Source organism: Dermochelys coriacea, chromosome 1, assembly GCF_009764565.3.
Source record: "Dermochelys coriacea isolate rDerCor1 chromosome 1, rDerCor1.pri.v4, whole genome shotgun sequence".
NCBI classification, from domain to species: domain Eukaryota; kingdom Metazoa; phylum Chordata; order Testudines; family Dermochelyidae; genus Dermochelys; species Dermochelys coriacea.
This window is the reverse complement of record NC_050068.2, coordinates 130,285,732-130,304,933: the sequence shown is the minus strand read 5'-3', so window position 1 is coordinate 130,304,933 and position 19,202 is coordinate 130,285,732. Positions and strand designations below refer to the sequence as shown.

Here is a 19,202-nt window from a genome sequence, read left to right as displayed (position 1 = left end):
TGCTGGGAGGAACTGGGGAGAAATCTGGGCGCCCCGCACACATGGCGCTCTCCTGCCACCCAGGAGGAGTTTCTGATGCTACATCAGCAGCGCGCACCTCTGCTCTGCCACACAGCACCCCCTTGGCCACTTGCACTCTGAATAGTCACCCAGGTTCCCCTCTCCCTCGTCCGCCCCAAGACTGGCCCTGGTATTGGGTGACACTGTATAGGCAGTTGCCCAGTTTCTCTTGCATAGTCAGTGCAGGTGTTTGAAGCAATAACAAATCACTCCAAAATTCCTAAAATAAAACAAATGTGATTGGAAAAGGGACTACGTTGGAAGGGGCACTCATGGGCAGGTGTAGTGACTTTTCCCTCCCATTTGAGCTGCCTTTCACTCCCATTTGAAATTGACTACATTTCAAGATGATGCTTTCCCTTTATGGTCATGGATTATCAGGATCGGACAGTGTTTTATTTGAAGTGGAAATCAAGGCAATCTTCCCTCCTACATTTTTTTTTTTTGGACACGCAGCATTAATTAACTTCCAGACAAGGAATGCATTATCAGTTCTTCTATGTAATTGTCTCGAGCGAGTATTGATAATGATGTAGCTGTGTTGGTTTCTGGCAGGGGCAGTGGAGCCCTCCCAAAAGTCTTGGGACCAGGGGCCCCCGCCTCTTCCGGCCGAGGCCCTGTCCCTAGCCAAGCTGGAAGCCAGAGTGGGCCGGGAGCCGCGAACCCTTCACCTACCCTGGGCGGGGGGCCACAGAGCAGGGACACGGGCCTGTGGCTGCTCTCCACCCCCTGTCCCGGACAGGTGGAGGGTCTGTGGTGTGGCATCCAACAGCTGCCCAGGCTCCCCACTAGCTGCTGATGGGGCAGAGAGATGGGGCGGGGGCAGGTTCATGGCAAAAAGGGGATGGGCCAGGCCCATCCATTTTCAAAAAGTCCCAGGATATTTGAAAGACAAAGCAGGTGAGGTAATATCTTTTGTACCAACTTCTGTTAATAAAAGAGATATGGTTACACAGTTCTTCAGCTTGAAAGTTTGTCTCTTTCACCAACAGAAGTTGGCCCAATAAAAGGCATTACCTCACCTTCTTTCTCTAGAGCTTGTATTGTCACTTGCAAAATATGGCCCAATCCTGCAATTAATCTGTGCAAGCAGAGTCCTTATGGATCAGTTTGATGATGTGTTACTGATTACCTTCTACATGGCTCCCATTGTAGGGTAAGGCCCTTAACATACAGCTTTTTTTTTTTTATCATCATTCAACTTGATTTTGGCTTTCTGTGTTTTCCACCAGGTATTTTAAATATTATTAGTAGATGATGGAACATCTCCCTTGCATAACCTTGTAATGTCCAACATTAAACTCATCTGGTCGTGGTGTAACTACCTCATTCATTACAAGTCTGTGGCTGTAAAATGATCCTGCTCTGAGCACATCCATTTATTGTTACACCATCTGGATTCAGGGGCTACTTGGCAGAGGAATGTGGGCCACTAAACGCATATGTAGCATCCAAAGGCAATGGCCTTCATTGAAGGAGGATGTACTGCATGGTAGCATATTTTTAAAAGTTCATCAGTTTTGGACTGGTGTTCTGCGTTACTGCCATCTAAGAGCCACACATGTTAAATCCACATATAATGTAAGTATCTACTTAATTTATTTTTTCTGTGGTATAGGTATTCATGGTGCTCTTTCAACAACAAGACCAGATCCCTTCCTCTAGAGTTTACTGTCTTAGGGTTTGATGAATTGAGGACTACTCGCATAAGGGATTGCAGGTTTGGACACTAACTCAGAAAAATGACCAGACTAAGCGGGGGAGGTAGGGAAGTAACAGAAGATATGTAACTTGCCGTATAGGTTTCTTGTTGTTCTAGCTTTGTTAAGAGAAAAATAAAACCTCTGTGTAGTTATAGTGTAGGAAAAATAAGATGATTACAGGTGGAAGACTAGCTGAAAGAAATAAGTGTTTAGGAGAGACTTGCAGGAGGGCATGAACTGAGATGATTTGATTTACTGAATAACGGAATTAGTCCTTTTTTCAGAGTAGCAGCCGTGTTAGTCTGTATTCGCAAAAAGAAAAGGAGTACTTGTGGCACCTTAGAGACTAACAAATGTATTAGAGCATAAGCTTTCGTGAGCTACAGCTCACTCTGGAATTAGTCCTTGTGTGTGTGGGAGGGGATGAGGCACAAAGACCAGAAAAAGAGGTAAAGGATTTGGTACGGTTGGATTAGAGCATAGAACTTGAGTATGACTAAGGAAGGTATGCAAGGAGAAAAGCCTAAGACTGTGAAAGCACGATTGAAGCAGTGGACAAGATCATTTATGAAATATAAACTTAATCTTGGTTTTTGTACATCATGTTTTGCACATACTGCTTGTAAGTGGCATAGTCTACTGCAGTGGTTCTCAAACTAGGGCCGCCACTTGTTCAGGAAAAGCCCCTGGCGGGCCGGGCCGGTTTGTTTACCTGCCGTGTCCGCAAGTTTGGCCGATCGTGGCTCCCACAGTTTGCTGCTTCAGGCCAATGGGGGCTGCAGGAAGGACGACCAGCACATCCCTCGGCCTGCACCGCTTCCCGCAGCCCCCATTGGCCTCGTGCAGCAAACTGCAGCCAGTGGGAACCGCAGTCGGCCGAACCTGCGGGCGCAGCAGGTAAACAAACCGGCCCGGGCCACCAGGGACTTTCCCAGAACAAGCAGTGCCCCTCGTTTGAGAGCCACTGGTCTACTGTATCTAGTTTTGGACATCTACTTAGATTTGTTTCAGCTTTGAAAGTATAAATTACTGCATGCTGTTGTTTATTATAAATAATAGCATATAATATATTATAGAAGAGTGTTACGCTGTACAAATATGTAAATGACATGGAGCTTTTATTCATCTTTCTAAGGAAAACATGCCCAGCTAATTTTAAAAAACACATCGTAATTTTTCACAGCATTATTTTAAATACTTCAGAAAAAAATAAGCTGAGATTTTCCTGCAACCATTTCTTTTATTCTTTCCTTCAAAAGATTAACCTTTGATTGCCTTAATATGGGTGTCCCAGGTACAGAATGAATGGCTGATAATGGACATAGCAACCGCTGTTGGTGTTAAGAAAGTTAAAACAGCCTATGGGAAAGGGCCCAAAGCAACATATGATGAAAGACAACTCATGATGGAAGGTATTTAATACTTTTGTTCTCAGTTAAACCCCAAATATCTTGTTTTTTTTCATCAAATTACTGTATAATATAGAGTTAAGTATTTTGTAAAAAAAAAAAAAACAAAAAAACTCCACAGCATACAGGAATTTTTTATTGCTAATAAAAAAGGGTTTTATATTTTTTCCACAGTGCACTAAATAATAATGATTATGGTTCACTGGGGTACATTCTGCAATTTAAAAAATAGATTTTATTTACCAAATACACCTATTGGTCCAATCCAGTTGAAGTCAGCAGAAGTCTTTCTGTATACTTCATTGGGAATTGGCTGATGATTTAGAAGAAGCTGAAGCAGTTTGCTGAATGACGAGGACACAATCTGGTATTATTTTGTAGTTCTTTACTCCATAACTGTAGCTTGTATGTTGGTAGCATCAGGTGACTTAGTAATGGAGTCTTTGTGTGTGCTTTGGGCTCAATCAGAAGTCCGTTGAAATCAATGGAAGGACTCTCTTTGACTTAAGTAGTTTTTGAATTAGAGCCTTTGCATTTGATACAGCTCACCCACTTGGGGCTTCTGTGGTTTTGAAGACATACCAAAGGAAGACTCTCATAAGTATTTACCCCATCTGATTTCTTGATGCTTATTAAATTGATAGTTATTTTACAATCCCTGGAAAGCTGCTCCAGTGTGAGTATAGATTTGTGAATACCTTGCATCTCTTCCTTTCATGCTTTTGCTTATTTTCTCAAGATAAAGTCCAAGTTAAAATTGTAAGCTTGTTTATTGAACTAGCAATGCATGGTAGCTAACCATCCAGCATGCTAATGTAATATTTTAAGTTTTTTCCTTTAGTGCAAATATTTATCGTATCTAAACTGCTTGATAGCTCTCATTCAGTATATTTTTGTTCATAAAAATGGCCCATTTGTTGGCAGTTCCTTTTTGTTAATTCTCGTTAAAAATTTTGGTGAAATAAGTCTATAGCAAATGTTAGGCTGTGGGTTGTTATTTTTAAAATATTTTTTACTATTATTTGTGTAATGGTATTTCTCAGAAGCCCAACAGAGATAGAGGCACCATTGTGCTAGTTGCTGTACATACACATGTAAGAGATAGCCCTGCCCTCAAATGTTTAGTGTGTAAAGTTACAGTCCTGCAGTACGTTCCAGCCTGTGAACGGAACACCTGGGGATTCCAAGCTGTACGCTAGTGCAGCTTGCTCCTTAAGAAACAGCAGCCTGCTTGTACCCTCACTTCGGATGTGAATAGCAAATTCTCACCCTATCTATGTAGTATATTAAGCTTAGTTTGAGGTTTTTGTTTATTTACTAGGTAATCTGCTTTGATCTGTTTGCAATCTCTTATAATCACTTAAAATCTGTCTTTTGTAGTTAATAAACTTGTTTTTGCTTTATCTAAAACCAATGTGTGGAAGTCATAACTGGGCCAGAAAACTGTGCAGCGCAAGACAGTATTATTTTGGGTTTACACTCCAGAGGGGGTGCGTGCCTGAGTAGCTGGGAAGTTCTCAGGCACGCACGCTCTAGCTGGCACCTTCCCATGTAGGGGCTGGACACTGCGTCTTCATGTAACTGCAGCTGAGCGTGTACCTACCTGTATGTGTGCTGGTGAAAGTGCAGGTTGATCACAGCAGCACAGTATAAAGCACAGTATTCCCCGCTGGGGTGCCACCTGGAACTGGGGTACCACTGAGCCCCCCTGACCCTGGTGGTACCCCAGTTTCAGGTGGCACCCCAGGGGGAATCCATCACTGTAACTTTATGTGAACATATGTTTGAAAAGCACACTGAGGTTTAACAACCTTATTATTATAGTAACATTGGCATGCCTTGGCACCCTCAGATAAATTTACCTTTAAAATGCAATATATTCAAAGAGAATTAGTTTTATAGCTTTTATTTTTGTATGATTTACAAGTCCAGTCCAAACATATAGAAGAAGTTACATGAAATAAGTGGATTATATGGAGAAAAAATACATAAGCTAATTACTGGGGTTTGGTAGTGCAAAGAGGAAGATAATTTACAAAGGAAATTTAAAGATATAGTTAATTAGAGTAACAAATCTGTTCTCATTAGGCATTCATCTAGACCTTTGTGTTTTTAGGAGCTAAAGGTATCTTGAGGCTGAGCGAGTAACTGGAACAATATGGTCTAGCTTTGTTTTCCATCCCCTTTTAACACTCATTTCCTAATCCTTTGCTGAAGGTCTGAGATCAGAAGGGTGAGGCCTTCTGTGGCATACTTTGCTTGTTTTTTATTGCTTATTTTAACTATCTTCCACACAGTATATGGCTTTTATGATCAGCAATAGCAGAATCTTGCAAGTTTTTAGAGGTATGTAAGAAGTTAGATCTTTACGGTTTTGTCTACTCAAGATAAATTTGGGGAAATTTTTTTTTCTCTAATATTGGCGCAGGTTCAGTTGAGCCCATGGTAACACTGGTGGGAATTTTGTTTTTAAAATTCCCTTGTATAAACACAGCTTTGAATTTAAGAGATCTAATGATATTGCTTTGGACTCTTGTCCTCCCTAAATCTGAGAGTAGACTCAATCCTGTAAGAGATTTCAGATTTCTTTAAAAACAACAAGGAGTCTGGTGGCACCTTAAAGACTAGCAGATTTATTTGGGCATAAGCTTTCGTGAGGAAAAACTCATGATGCATCTGAAGAAGTGGGTTTTTTACCAACAAAAGCATATGCCCAAATAAATCTGTCAGTCTTTAAGATGCCACCAGACTCATCGTTGTTTTGTGGATACAGACTAACACACCTACCCCTCTGATACTCAGATTCCTTTGTTACATATTGGGCAATTGAGCTCTAGTTAACACCGCGTTTAATATTAAGTGCTCTAGATGCCATGCTAAGCTTTAAGGTAGGAAGATGCCCTGATCCTGTAAACACTTACATACTTGCTTAACTTTACTTCTGTGAGTAGTCCCATTGAAATCAATGAGCAGCCACGTATGTAACCTCCTTTCTCCCAATTGCATGTGAAATTCTAAATCTTGTAAGTATAAATGAATATAAGGCACTGTGCCTCTCATAGCTCCACTATTTCTTCAAAAATCCAAGGTAATATATCTGGGGACAACAAGGAAGTTAAAAATTAAATTTCAGCTTAAATTTCCTTTTTTACATTTTGTTAGTTTAAATTAGACCTTTACCTCCTTTAAAGTGCTTTGTTTTACTTTTTTATAACTATAGTTTGTGTCTCTTTTGTCTTCTCACAATTGCAACTATAACGTGTTTTCTTTTCTCTGAATAAGAAATGCCTTTTACATAAATTTGTCTCTGCATTATTGGATGCTGATGGTAGCATTTCTAAAGTATATTAATTCCAATAATGAAAGAGAAAAATGTATTTTTCCAAGGGGACTATTTTAGAGTCAGTACTGCACACTTAAAGTGAATATGACCAGATGTAATTACCTACAATTCGGAGCAATTTTAACCATCTCAACCAGCATCAAAATGGGTTTAAACTGTACCAATCCATTAAACAGTTCTGGAAAATGACTAGAATCATTGATTTTATTTTTTTTTAAAGTTGTCTTTACTAGGTAGCCAGATATGGGAAAACGTATCTACTCAATATATTGTGTTAAACTTTTTAATTTAACAAAGGAATACAATATTTATAAAAAAACACTTTATTAATATTTTGTTGTGGATAAAAATAATTTTCCAGTTGGAACAATAGAAATGGAGCAGTATTTGACTAAGCAGCATTTTGAACACAATTGCCCTGAAGTTCAAAGATGCTGTGCACCTACAATCTCCTGTTGAATTAATTGGGGGTTGAAGGTGCTCAGCTCTTTTGAAAACAAGTCCGCTGTTTTTAGATATTCTGCTTTTGTGTGCTATATAGCAGAAAATAAATGTGTTAAAGCATTTAACTGATCCATCTCCTGATGGCAAAATTTTGTTTCCACAGCAAAAATGAAACATCTCAACCTGTCATTTGCAGCTTGTGGGTTTCTGGGTATATACCACTTGGGGGCAGCATCTGCTCTTTGCAGGCATGGTAAGAAGTTACTGAAGGTTGTGAAGGCTTTTGCAGGAGCTTCTGCAGGATCACTGGTTGCCACAGTTCTGTTAACAATGCCAGAAAACATAGAGGTAATTGAAAAGTAACTAATTCATTTAGAATATAGCGATTTAAAAACAAAACAAAACCCTTAAATTCCTAAAGTAAGGTTTTTAGGTTGACACTATTTTTATTTGGTTGACTGCTTTATTTTGTGTGTTTGTTATTTTAGTTCTTGTCTAGGAGCAGAGCTCACAACTCTTTGCTTTCCCTAACAAAAAAAGTCTGTATATTCCTCATACGGTTTTTAAAAACACTTACCAACTAATGGAATATGTGCTCAATTTACATCATAAGATTATATTTCAGCTGTATAATTTTAAAGTCATATATGGATGAAGATTTGTTGATGTATGTAAAGTCATACATACACGTGTGCACGCACATACACTATTTGTATCCTTGTAATTTAGGACAGCAGTTCTCAACCGGGGATCTGTGGGCCCCTGGGGATCCATGAGCCGGTTTCCCGGGGTCCGTGAGCCCCAAGCCCTGGAGCCCTGTGGAGCAGAAGCCCTGAGCCCATGGGCAGAGTTGGTGGGGAAATCGGAGGTGCGTTGACCCCCAAACTGCAGTGCCTTAACCATAGTAGGGCAGTCCCAGCGGCAGCTCCACACACTGCTCTTCCCCAACCCCTGAAGCTCCGCTTCCTGATCAGGTTGATGGAGGGAAGCTGGAGCTGGGCAGTGCAGGGTGGCTGCTGCTCCGACAGGTTTCATTGAGGGGACAGTGCAGCGCTCCCTCATCTCCTCCTCTTGGTGCCCAGGGCTGTGGCGGCTCCTCAGCTCCCAGCCCCTTTTACTGCTTGTACAACCAGTATGAGTTGCCAGGGCATGGGGACCTCGTTCCGCAGAGCCTTCGGGGGGCAGCGATAGCAGTGGTGTGTGTGTGTCTCCTGGCGCAGCCCCTAGCTACCCATCTCCCTGCACCCTGAGTGTCCGCCTGTACACAGCCCCTAGGACCCCTCTCCCTGCACCCTGAGCAGTTTTCAAACTTTTGAGCTGAACCCCTTACCCTTTGAGTTACAATTTTTGGTTGCGCCTCCCCCAGCCCAGACAAGCTGGGCGGTCTGCTGAGGTAGTCAGGGGTGGAGGTGGCACTCCCTTCCCGAGCCCTGCTGGCCCTGCCCCACTCCCACCCCAAATAGAAGTCAAACTACACCTACGCCCGAGGTCCCTGCCCAGGGTCTGGAGCCCAGATGGAAGCACCTGAAGCCCAGAGCCCCCAGTCCTTACCATCACCACCCAGACTCTGGAGTTTTTGTAGCATGTTGGGGGCAGAAGGGGCTGAGAAAGAAAAAGGTTGAGAAACCTGGGTTTAGGAGACAATATGAGGGAAGTGATGAGTGAGATTTTTGCTGGTGATATGCTTTCTAATTTACTAAAGTTTGCTGTAGAGTGGTAATCAGTTTCTGTCCTAGGCTGACAGTTACAGCCAACTGCTGACACTGTTCAGTAAACATGCACTGCTGTCCATGTAAGGAAGGAGATATAAAGAGCTTGTAGGTGCTTTCTTTCTTGACTGATATAAACACATACAGTTATAGGCTTTGATTCTCTATTTTGTCCAAGGTCTGATTGGGTGGAGTAAAGAGTGGATGATTGAGGGCATGTTTGCAGGAAGCCAGTTGTGGCTTTCTGATTCAGGGCTAAGTAGCCCTGCACAATTTCGGGCTGTCCCTGTGTACTTACGCCAATGGAGGATGATGCATGGCAGAGCTCTGCTCTGCCATTCCCCTACCTGTCCCACCCAGGCTTTACCCCTCCAAAATATCCCCTCCTCCTTAGCCTGGAAGTGGTGAGGGAGACAGGTAGTGAAGCAGCAGAGCTGTCTGGTGGAGAGTTCTCTGCAGCAACAATTCTCCACTGCCTCGGCTGCTTGAAGGCCACTTTGCACTTCTTATGCAGCCCAAAGTAGCCTTAGTAGACTGGAGAATCCAACCCAAAATGTAAAATTGAAACTAAATTATCATTCACTTCTTAGTCAGTGAATGTCTGTGCAGTGATTTTACAGCCCCTAGAGCCCATGTCAGCTAATCCAGGCCAGCCGGGGGTGTTTAACTGCTGTGTAGACATACCTGAAAGGGTTTAGTTTTCAATATACATAACTTCCAACAATGTATTTTGCCTCTTTTACTTCTTTGTGAAATGACTGAATACAGCATTGAAGACCAAATCTTGCTAAACATTGACATATTGAACATTTAATATCAGTATGTTAGGCAATGATAAAATACCAATTTTGATATTATCAGGAAAATATTATTTGAGGGATCAGAGGGAAAATAAACTCTGTGTCACAGACTCTTGGTTTTCCCATTTTGTGACCACGTTTGGGGCCTGAACAAGGGCTATTTGTCCGAAGCTCCAGTCAGAAAAGAGGGGTATGGCATTGGCAGACTAGAGAAATCAGATAGATGAAATAGTAAAATTGATATCTATCTTCTTCTTAAAGAGGGTTTCCTGTCTTATGTTAATAAGATGCACAGGCTAAAGGTCGTGTTGAACAGAGACTGAAAAAGTTGCTCACCAAAGGCGAGAGGAAAATTAGGATGCATAAATTGGCTGAGATTAGCTAGGTCCATTTCTCTCTTCTGTTAACTTCAGTTCTATTGCTCTGCTCACTTCTTCCTTCTGTCCTCTTTCCATTGACTGGTATCAATTTCAGCTATGTCACACATCCTGCCTCCAGCCTTTGTTCTCTTTAGTGGATACCCTTACTTGCCAAGATAGCATTTCTGTTTATACTGGGCTTCTGGGAAATAGGGTTTTTCTCCAGCCTGGCCCTTTTTATAGGTTAAAATGTAGGAAAAGTTTTTTGGTTTTGCTTTTTTATTGGAATAAAGTACATATTACATTGATGATGATGAAATTTTGCATGTACAGAGATCATTATTTGAGCTCTCTAGCCTTTCTTTACATTTTTAAAAATTAACTTTTTCATCATTCTGTTTCTGTTGCACAAATGGAAAATTATGTGAGCCTTCCAGTGGACAAAATAATACAGTAGAACCTCAGAGTTACGAACACCAAAGTTATGAACTGACCAGTTAACGACACACCTCATTTGGAACCGGAAGTACGCAATCAAGCAGCAGCAGAGACAAAAAAAATAAAGCAAATACAGTACAGTACTGTGTTAAACATAAACTATGAAAAAATAAAGGGAAAGGAGCATTTTTCTTCTGCATAGTAAAGTTTCAAAGCTGTATAAAGTTGTAAACTTTTCAAAGAACAACCATAACATTTTGTTCAGAATTACAAACATTTATGAATTGTGCAACCTCCGTTCCTGAGATGTTCATAACTCTGAGGTTCTACTGTATCTTTTAATTCACACGGATGTTACCCAAAGACAGTTCCGTCTTGTGGATAGATGTGTTTCATTCAAATGTTGTATTTCTACTGAAATTTCTATTCAACTTTTCTATCACTGGTTTCAGAGTAGCAGCCGTGTTAGTCTGTATTCGCGAAAAGAAAAGGAGTACTTGTGGCACCTTAGAGACTAACAAATTTATTTGAGCATAAGCTTTCGTGAGCTACAGCTTACTTCATCCGATGAAGTGAGCTGTAGCTCGCGAAAGCTTATGCTCAAATAAATTTGTTAGTCTCTAAGGTGCCACAAGTACACCTTTTCTTTTTTCTATCACTGTAATTCTGTATTCTTACCATTAGCAAAAAAAAAAAAAAAATTCCATCTGAGCCAAACCATGAACAAAGAATGTTACAAAGAACATTCCAACATAGACATATTTGATATCCATAAAAGCAACTTCGTTAGACAAATTAGGTTTTTTTTCAAATATGGCTAAGTTAGACAAATCATAATTAGGACTTTCTCCCATCCCTGATTACAGAGCTCTCGTGTGGGTTTCTGAATCTGACGAGAGTCTAAAAGTGAGGTGAGCTGTAATTAGTGCTTGGTGAATAATGGATTTTTTCAGTTTGCTGTAAAATTTAAAAAAAAAAATAAAAAAAGTTTTGTTTTGCGTTGAAGGGAAAATGTTTTTTGAAAACTTCCTACAAATCCAGGAATGTCAAAATAAAACATTTCGACCCAAAAAATTTCATTTTACGTTCAGGCTTTTTGATTAAAACAAAGGAAAGGAGGACTAGATTCACAACATGGGTAGTGAAGAAGTGGTGGTGGCTTAGCTCCCTTGTAAGCTTTAGCCCAGGGGTTAGGGCACTCACTTGGGATGTGACATGTGCTGAATGTGATTTTCAAAAGTGCCTAAGCAGGTTAAGCACTTAACTTCCACTAGTTTCTGCATCTTTAGTCATATCAATACTAAGTCACTTTTGCAAATGGAACTTAGGCGCCTAAGTCACACTGATGCTTTTGAATAGTTTAACTAATATCTTATTACCGTAACTTTGAGTAGTTGTAAACGGGAGATGTTCTTTTTGATAGCAAAAGTGAATAATTCGTATTATGAATAGATTCTGTCATAAAAAAATAGCCTATAATACATAGTGTGTCCACATTTATTCACTTGAAATGAACAGGTGAATTGGAATTGGTAATGCCCTATAGAGTGCAGTTTGTCAGTAGTTCCTATCTGATATCTTTCAGAGTAGCAGCCGTGTTAGTCTGTGTTAGTGTTAGTCTGTATTCGCAAAAAGAAAAGGAGTACTTGTGGCACCTTAGAGACCAACAAATTTATTAGAGCATAAGCTTTCGTGAGCTACAGCTCAAAGTGAGCTGTAGCTCACGAAAGCTTATGCTCTAATAAATTTGGTAGTCTCTAAGGTGCCACAAGTACTCCTTTTCTTTTTATCTGATATCTGTTTTGACATGAGAAATAAGTTGCTCTCAGACATGTTAGAGTGAAGATTTGTTTCTAGTACAAATCTGTCACAGTTGGCATTAATTCACACATATGTTGCCAATCTATCCAGAGAGCCTGAGTAGGGAGACTAAATTTTCTCTGGCATTTAGGTGATTGCTTAGGTGGGCCAGATTTAATACCTGTAGGTATGGGAAAGTTTTACTGCTGCCAATGGTATATATCTCTTCTGTGGATAGGATGCCTTCTGTTTTCAGGGCTGTCAATCTTTACCTTTTCTGAGCATTTATTTTATAACATGTTACCAAAACAAACAAACAAAAATCCCTGTAACCAGATGTCTCCAAATGGTTGATCCAAGACTCTATTTTAATTTATTTATTTATTGCATCTAATTCAGTATTTCATCATGCAGAAAGCTATTAACCAAAAAACTCTAAACTAGTTATAGACCACTCTAATGTACAACTGAACACTTAAAGTGCATTTAGGTACAACATGTTTCTTGAAAATCAGTTTTGAAAACTTGCAGGTTTCTTCAAGATACTAGAATCGGAATAACTCTTTTCACAAAATGGTATAGGAATTCATACAAATACAGTTTTGCTAATCTCAAGCATTCAAAGTCCAAAGTTAGACCCTCTGAAAATCGTCTTAAAAGCAAATAAATATTGGGTTCTTTTTATTTGCCTTCTGACAGTTGAGCTTCTGACATTTTAGGGTTCACATTTCTAAGCTTTGATCTGCAACAATGAGGTTTGGAAACTTAGGTTTTTTTTTTTTTTTTAAATTGACATTCTTACCTTTATAACATGACATCAGGACCTGGAACTTTAAGAAAAACACTAGATGTTGCAAGACTTGTCAATAAAATGGTGAGAGATAGCAGTATATTCAATACTTGCAAGTAAATATGAATTTAATATATTGTCACAAAAATATATTTACTGTACATAAAGTAATTGTGTTCAGCAGCTTCAGAGAACTGGCCCTTAGTCAGGCCCACCGATATGTGGGGGGGGGGGGCAGAGGAGGCAATTGCCCAGGGGCTCAGGCAATTTAAAAGGGCTTGGGAGCCCCTGGCCACTTTTTAAATCGGCTGGGCTGGCTGCAGGGCTCCTAGGCACATATGGGGTGGTACCGGTGGCAGTGAAGGATGCCATGTGGAAGCTCTGGTCGTACCACAAGAGTGCCCATTGATTGTTCTGCCCTGGAGCCTGGAATTGCTCTTGGCAGGCCTGCCTTAAGTTACATGTAAGAGAGAAATTATTGGGGTGTTTTTACAGGATCAGAATTGTGAAAGTCCTAAGGGGTAGATAGTCTAGGCTCTGTCAAATCTCTTGTGGGTGAGATGCAATATTACCTTTATTCCATTGTAAATTGCTTGTATTTACTGAAGATTTACTCTCAGAATGTCTTTTATCTGTCAGTTTTGCCTACCCACTTCAGTTGTCACCAGTACTTGTTAATTTTTCCCAGCAACTGCAGAAATTTTGCTTTTGCATCAGTGAGGAAGGAGCCTTTAAATACCTTTTCAGTCTTACTTTTTGTACAGCTGTCTTGAAATACCACATCTGTATTTTTATTGGTTAAGTGAATTTTAAGATGTCACTTTCCATTGAAATTCACTGATATAAAAGCTAACTTCTGCAATGTTACATGTCAGCAGATTCCTCATCTAATGGGTGATATTCATAGAAAATAAACAGCATATCTTTTGGATTTTATATATATATTCACACAAGCACACACATCAGGTGAAAGAAAAAATCCCTAAGGTATGCTGTTTATTTTCTATGAATATATAAAAGTTTCTTTTACATTTTTCCCACGTGGTATACACAAGTGAGATGGTGTGGTGTGGAGAAGTAATTTATTTATCCTATTCACATCTGGTTTGTCTGTAATGGGATGTGAGCAAACATAGACTTCATCAGTTATCTTGTAACTTTTTGGTAAAGTAAACTCTCTCATCAATTAATATGCTATGGATAAACCATTACGCAACAATTATTTATAATTATTATTTGGTATAATTCAAGTGGACATGGTTTTTAATAACTACAGAACCTTTCATACAAAGCATTTTAATTTTCAGGAATGTGAGGCGTTTACCTATAACTTTGCAGAGGAAATTAGAAAACAGTACTTTGGTGCAGCGACACCAGGTTATGATTTCATGACACGACTTAGGTATGTATCTTAATGTACTTTTCTAAGTTCAATTCTATATAAAACTCAAAATTAGTGAAAATATTGAGAAAGTATAGAAGGCTATTTGTACTATGGAAAGCTCAGCTTTCTTCCACTTCTGAAATATTTATAAGCTGTTCAATAATTAATGGTGAATAATGTTAATCATTTTCTTTATTATAGGGCAGGTATAGAGTCTTTTCTTCCTTCTAATGCTCATGAGATAGCAGAGAATCGTCTCTATGTATCAATCACCAACACTAAAAATGGAAAAAATTATTTGGTTTCAAATTTTGCCTCCAGGGAGGACCTCATTAAGGTAACAAAGTTGCATATCACTTCTGTAAATGAAAATGCATGCCTGTCTCCCAAAGTCTGGGATATCTTTTTTTTTTTGTAATTAATTGGATTAAATCGTATTCCTTTTACTCATTTGAGTAATTTCACTGACTTCAGTGGGACTGCCCACATAACCAAGGCAAGCAAAAATATAGTGGCACAGCAGCACAACTATAGTTAAGGTTGTGTCACAACTTCTGTTTAAAGGTCAATGTTTTTAAGTCTTCTAAAATCAACATGCTTAATCAGATTCCTTTCAAATTTGGTGTGCCTCATGATGGTGGAGGATAAGGGTAGTGACCCAAATTTGGGCTAGGAGTTCCAGAGATACAAACCCTGAAAAAAAACTAGCTATTTTTCAAAAAGTTTCTAGGTAGTATGTTTTTGTACAGAGCAGGAGCTCAAACTATTGATGTTATGCAGATCAAATGGTCTCAGTCTGTTGAGTTTTACCCAAAGTTATGCATAGCACCCACAAAATCTTTGTGAGACCCAAACTGAGAACAGTATTTAAGAAAATGTACATTATTTACAGAGTGCATACAACAATACAGAAAAATGCCTACAAGATTTACATTCCTGACATTTTATGGGCTTTAAAGCTCAACACTTGTACCTAAGAATGGTCATATTGGGTCAGACCAATGGTCCATCTAACACAGCGTCCTGTCTCTGACAGTGGCCAGTGCCAGATGCTTCAGAGGGAATGCACAGAACAGAACAATTTATCAGGTGAACCATTTCCTGTCATCCAGTGCCATCTTCTGGAAGTCAGAGGTTTAGGGACACCCAGAGCATGGGGTTGCATCCCTGCACATCTTGGCTAATAGCCATTGAGGGACATATCCTCCATGAACTCATCTAATTATTCTTTGAACCCAGTTATAGTTTTGGCCTTCACAACAACCCCTGGCAATAACTTACCTGGGTTGAGTGTGCATTATGGGAACAAATACTTTTGTTTGTTTTAAACCTGCTGCCTGTTCATTTCATCTGGTGACCCCTAGTTTATGTGTTATGTGAAGGCGTAAATAATACTTCCCTATTCACTGCCTTTATACCACGTCAATTATATCTCTCCTCAGTCTTCTTTTTTCTAAGCTGAACAATCACAGTTTGTTTAATCTCTCCTTGTATGGAGCTGCTCCATATCCCTAATAATTTCTGTTGCCCTTCTTTGTACTTTTTCAAATTTTAATATATCTTTTTTTGAGATGGAACAACCAGAATTGCATTAATTATTTAGGTGTGGGGATACCATGGATTTTTATAGTGGCATTGTGATATTTTCTGTTTTATGATTTATCACTTTCCAATGGTTCCTAAGACATTTAGCTTTTTTGACTAGTACAGCACATTGAGCGGGTGTTTTCGGAGTACTATTCACAGTGACCGCCAAGATCTTTCTTGAGTAGTAACAGCTAATTTAGAGCCAATCATTTTGTATGTATAATTGGGATTATTTTTTCCAGTGTGCATTACTTTTCACTTATCAACACTGTAAGTGCTTTCAAATCTGATTGGTTACTCAGATTGCTTTGAAATTAGGTGTGTGTCATGGGGATGCAGGATAACATTGTGATTGAAATTTAGAGTCATTTGACTGAGTGGTTCCTGAATGAAAGAAACCCCCTGTCTTGGAGTGAATGTATCCCATACTGGCTCAGCAACCAAAGAATTAATACAGGTACTGCAGGCTGCTACCGATTGGAAGCCTTGAAGCAGCTGGGAAGATAAAAGGGCTGGGAGGCAGAGTGGCAGGGCAGTTACCAGAGAAGTGAGCAGGCTGAAGAAAAATGCTTCTGGCAGCAAACTACTAAAGAGCTTCCCAGAAACAACAGTACAGAGGGGGATGAACTGATCGACAGGGTGGAGAGTCTGCAAAGATCCAGGGAAAGGTAGGAAAAAGATCAGGGCATTGTCAGAGTCGAAGAAACCTGATTTTGCTTACCAGACTTGAAGTCCCTGAGCTGGAACCCAGTGGAGTGGGCAGGCATGGGTTCCCATACCAACCCCCTGGCAGACTTAGAACTCAAGAAAAGTTTGTCAAACTCCTGTGCACCAGGATTGGACTCTCAGGCCCGGGCTCAGTAAGCCCTAGGGCTGTGCTACACTTGGCCAGATGGTCTCTGTTGCACTCCTGCACCATCCCATACCTCACTTTCCCCAAAATAAAAAAATGTTGTTTCTTTCTGCTGCCTTGTACTGTTAAACTGAGAAATACCAATGACTGGAGAAATCACAGGCCTTGTGGAGAGAGATGGCTGTGAGCTCACTCTTTAATTAATACATTTAAGGATGAGCTAACCACAAGCCTCCATTAAGATAAAAAGAGTTTTGGACTGAGTGGCTGGAGGTTGACGAGCCTCTTTATTATTCTGCTGTGTTCGTAATAAACCTCGCCATAAAATAGAAACATGTTATATTTTAACAGAAACAACTGGTCACAAACAACATGAGTTATTAAATCTTTATTGCACAGAAACATCAGTGGGTATTCACTAACGGCAGTGGCTTTGTCACATTCCCTCGAACTACCCAGCCATGCATGAAGTGACTTCATAGAAACCTTGTGATTATCTCATCCTTAAATATGTTAATTTGAGTCATGGGTGGCAATTTTATTGTGAGTAATCAAAGTGTTTGGGGGGGGGGGAATAGACATGTGACTGCTTCCTAGAATGGGAGGAGAGGAGTATTACAGAGCAGAGAAATGGGTAAATAAGGCGTCTGAGGGTTTTGGGGCTGCAGTGAGTTAAGTTTTACCCAAGGTACTGTACGGCACCCATTAAGTTTCTGAGGGACTCCAGTGAATGATGTTTAAGAACAGGTTCACTTCTTTGCTTGTGCAGTCTGGTAGGATTACAGTGCATAAGCACCAATAAAGAAGAAAAAACATTAAGGTTTCTGTGAAGCCGCTTCATGCATGCCTAGTTGGTTGGAGGGAATGTGCCAATGCCATTGCTGTTAGTGAATACCTACTGATGTTTCTGTGCAGTAAAGATTTAATAACTCATGTTATTAGCAGCTGGTCTAACCAAAATTTTGGTTATATCAAGTGGGGAGGAACCAGATACAGAGGACTTTGTGGTAGGAGGACAGGAGAGGGATTGCTGCTCTTGAGGGAGTGGGGAAATGAGGATGTGTTGGCAAGCCTTGGATTGTCTGAGAAAAGCTGTTTTACTAGTTTCTGAGAATAGGGAGGAGAAGGGGGGTGGCAAGTGACTACTTCTTGATCTCAGCGCAGATATATGCAGTGTTTCCAAAGACACACAGGATGGGAGTGGAGAGAGGTGGCCTGTGTTGTCATCATGTTTTGCCCACTCTGGGGCATCTAACTGATGGCTTAACAGGTTGTGACCTACCTAGAGCAGGAGTGGGCAAAGTAAGGGCCACGTCAGGCTATAGAAATTGTATGGCAGGCCATGAATGCTTATGAAATTGGAGTTGGGGTGAGGACTGTGGCTGGGGGTGCAGGCTCCAGGGTGGGGCCAGAAATGAGGAGTTCAGGGTGTGGGAGGGGGCTCCCGGTTCGGGAATGGGGGAGAGGGCTCCGGCTGGGGGTGCGAGCTATGGGGTGGGGCTGAGGATGAGGAGTTTGGGTTACAGAAGGGTGCTCTGGGCTGGGACCGAGAGGTTCAGAGGGCGGGAGGGGTATCAGGGCTAGGGCAGGGGGTTGGGGCACAGGGAGGTGGCTCAGGGTGCAGGCTCAGGTGGTGCTTAGTTCAAGTGGCTCCCAGAAGCAGTGACATGTCCCCCCCGTCTCCTAGGCGGAGGCGCAGGAAGGCAGCTCCGCTGCGTGCTGACCCGTCGACAGGTGCCGCCTCTGCAGCTCCCGTTGACTGTGATTCCCGGAGCCAGAGGGGGGACATGCCTCTGCTTCTGGGATTGGCCCCCGACTTTGCTTCCCAGCTGGAGCTCTGGAGTGGAGCAAGCCCCAGACCCCGCTCCCCAGCAGGAGCTCAAGGGCCAGATTAAAGTGCCTGGTGGCCAGATCCGGCCCACAGGCTGTAGTTTGCCCACCCCTGACCTTGGGGTTGTGGTTATTCTTTTGGGAGACAATGATCTGCGTCTTATTCTTGATGTGCATTTCATATGTTATATTAAGAGTGGATTAAGACTGCATCATAGATTTGTGTCCAGCAGCAGTGATTGGTTTCTCTGAGTTGGCTGAGTGTTTGAATAACTGCTACAGTGACAATATGATTAATATTAATAAGTGTTGGTAGAACATTAAATCAGGAAATTGGAGGGTTTATGGCTGACTGAAAATATTTACTGTATGGCAAAGAAAAACTGCAAGCTCTGCCACTTCCCTGTTTCTCAGAGATGGGGTACATCTGTTGGGCAGGAGTCTCTCTCTCTCAAACATAAAATTATCAGTATTTTAGAAGAGAAATCCTGTCTGTGATTTCTCTCACCAGCCCTTCCAAACGCCACTGCCCAACCATTCTGAGTCATGACCTGTAATGTCTACATGTATTTATGACTACAGACATTGTAGCCGGCACATGGATTGGTGCTTGAACTATGCCATGAAGTGGCTGTGGAGCAGCACAAGATCTAGCTGAACCACGCTGCTGGCGCACAAATTCATCATTCTGGC

The 19,202-nt window shown here is 40.9% G+C and overlaps 1 protein-coding gene across 6 annotated transcripts in view; it reads left to right on the top strand.

Annotated features, from left to right (window-relative positions):
* PNPLA4 (patatin like phospholipase domain containing 4) overlaps positions 1–19,202 on the top strand; it is a 42,322-nt gene that overhangs the window by 1,140 nt on the left and 21,980 nt on the right. For 3 of the 6 annotated variants that reach the window (XM_038381023.2, XM_043499922.1, XM_043499888.1), the window contains exons 2-6: positions 1,293–1,641; positions 3,058–3,175; positions 7,123–7,307; positions 14,163–14,257; positions 14,441–14,576. In XM_038381023.2, the coding sequence (XP_038236951.1) occupies positions 1,483–1,641; positions 3,058–3,175; positions 7,123–7,307; positions 14,163–14,257; positions 14,441–14,576 (693 nt within the window). In that variant the 5' untranslated portion in view covers positions 1,293–1,482. Of the gene's footprint in view, positions 1–1,292; positions 1,642–3,057; positions 3,176–7,122; positions 7,308–7,683; positions 7,828–14,162; positions 14,258–14,440; positions 14,577–19,202 lie in introns of those variants that run through there. The other 3 variants (XM_043500029.1, XM_043500004.1, XM_043499965.1) reach the window with 3 other exon arrangements.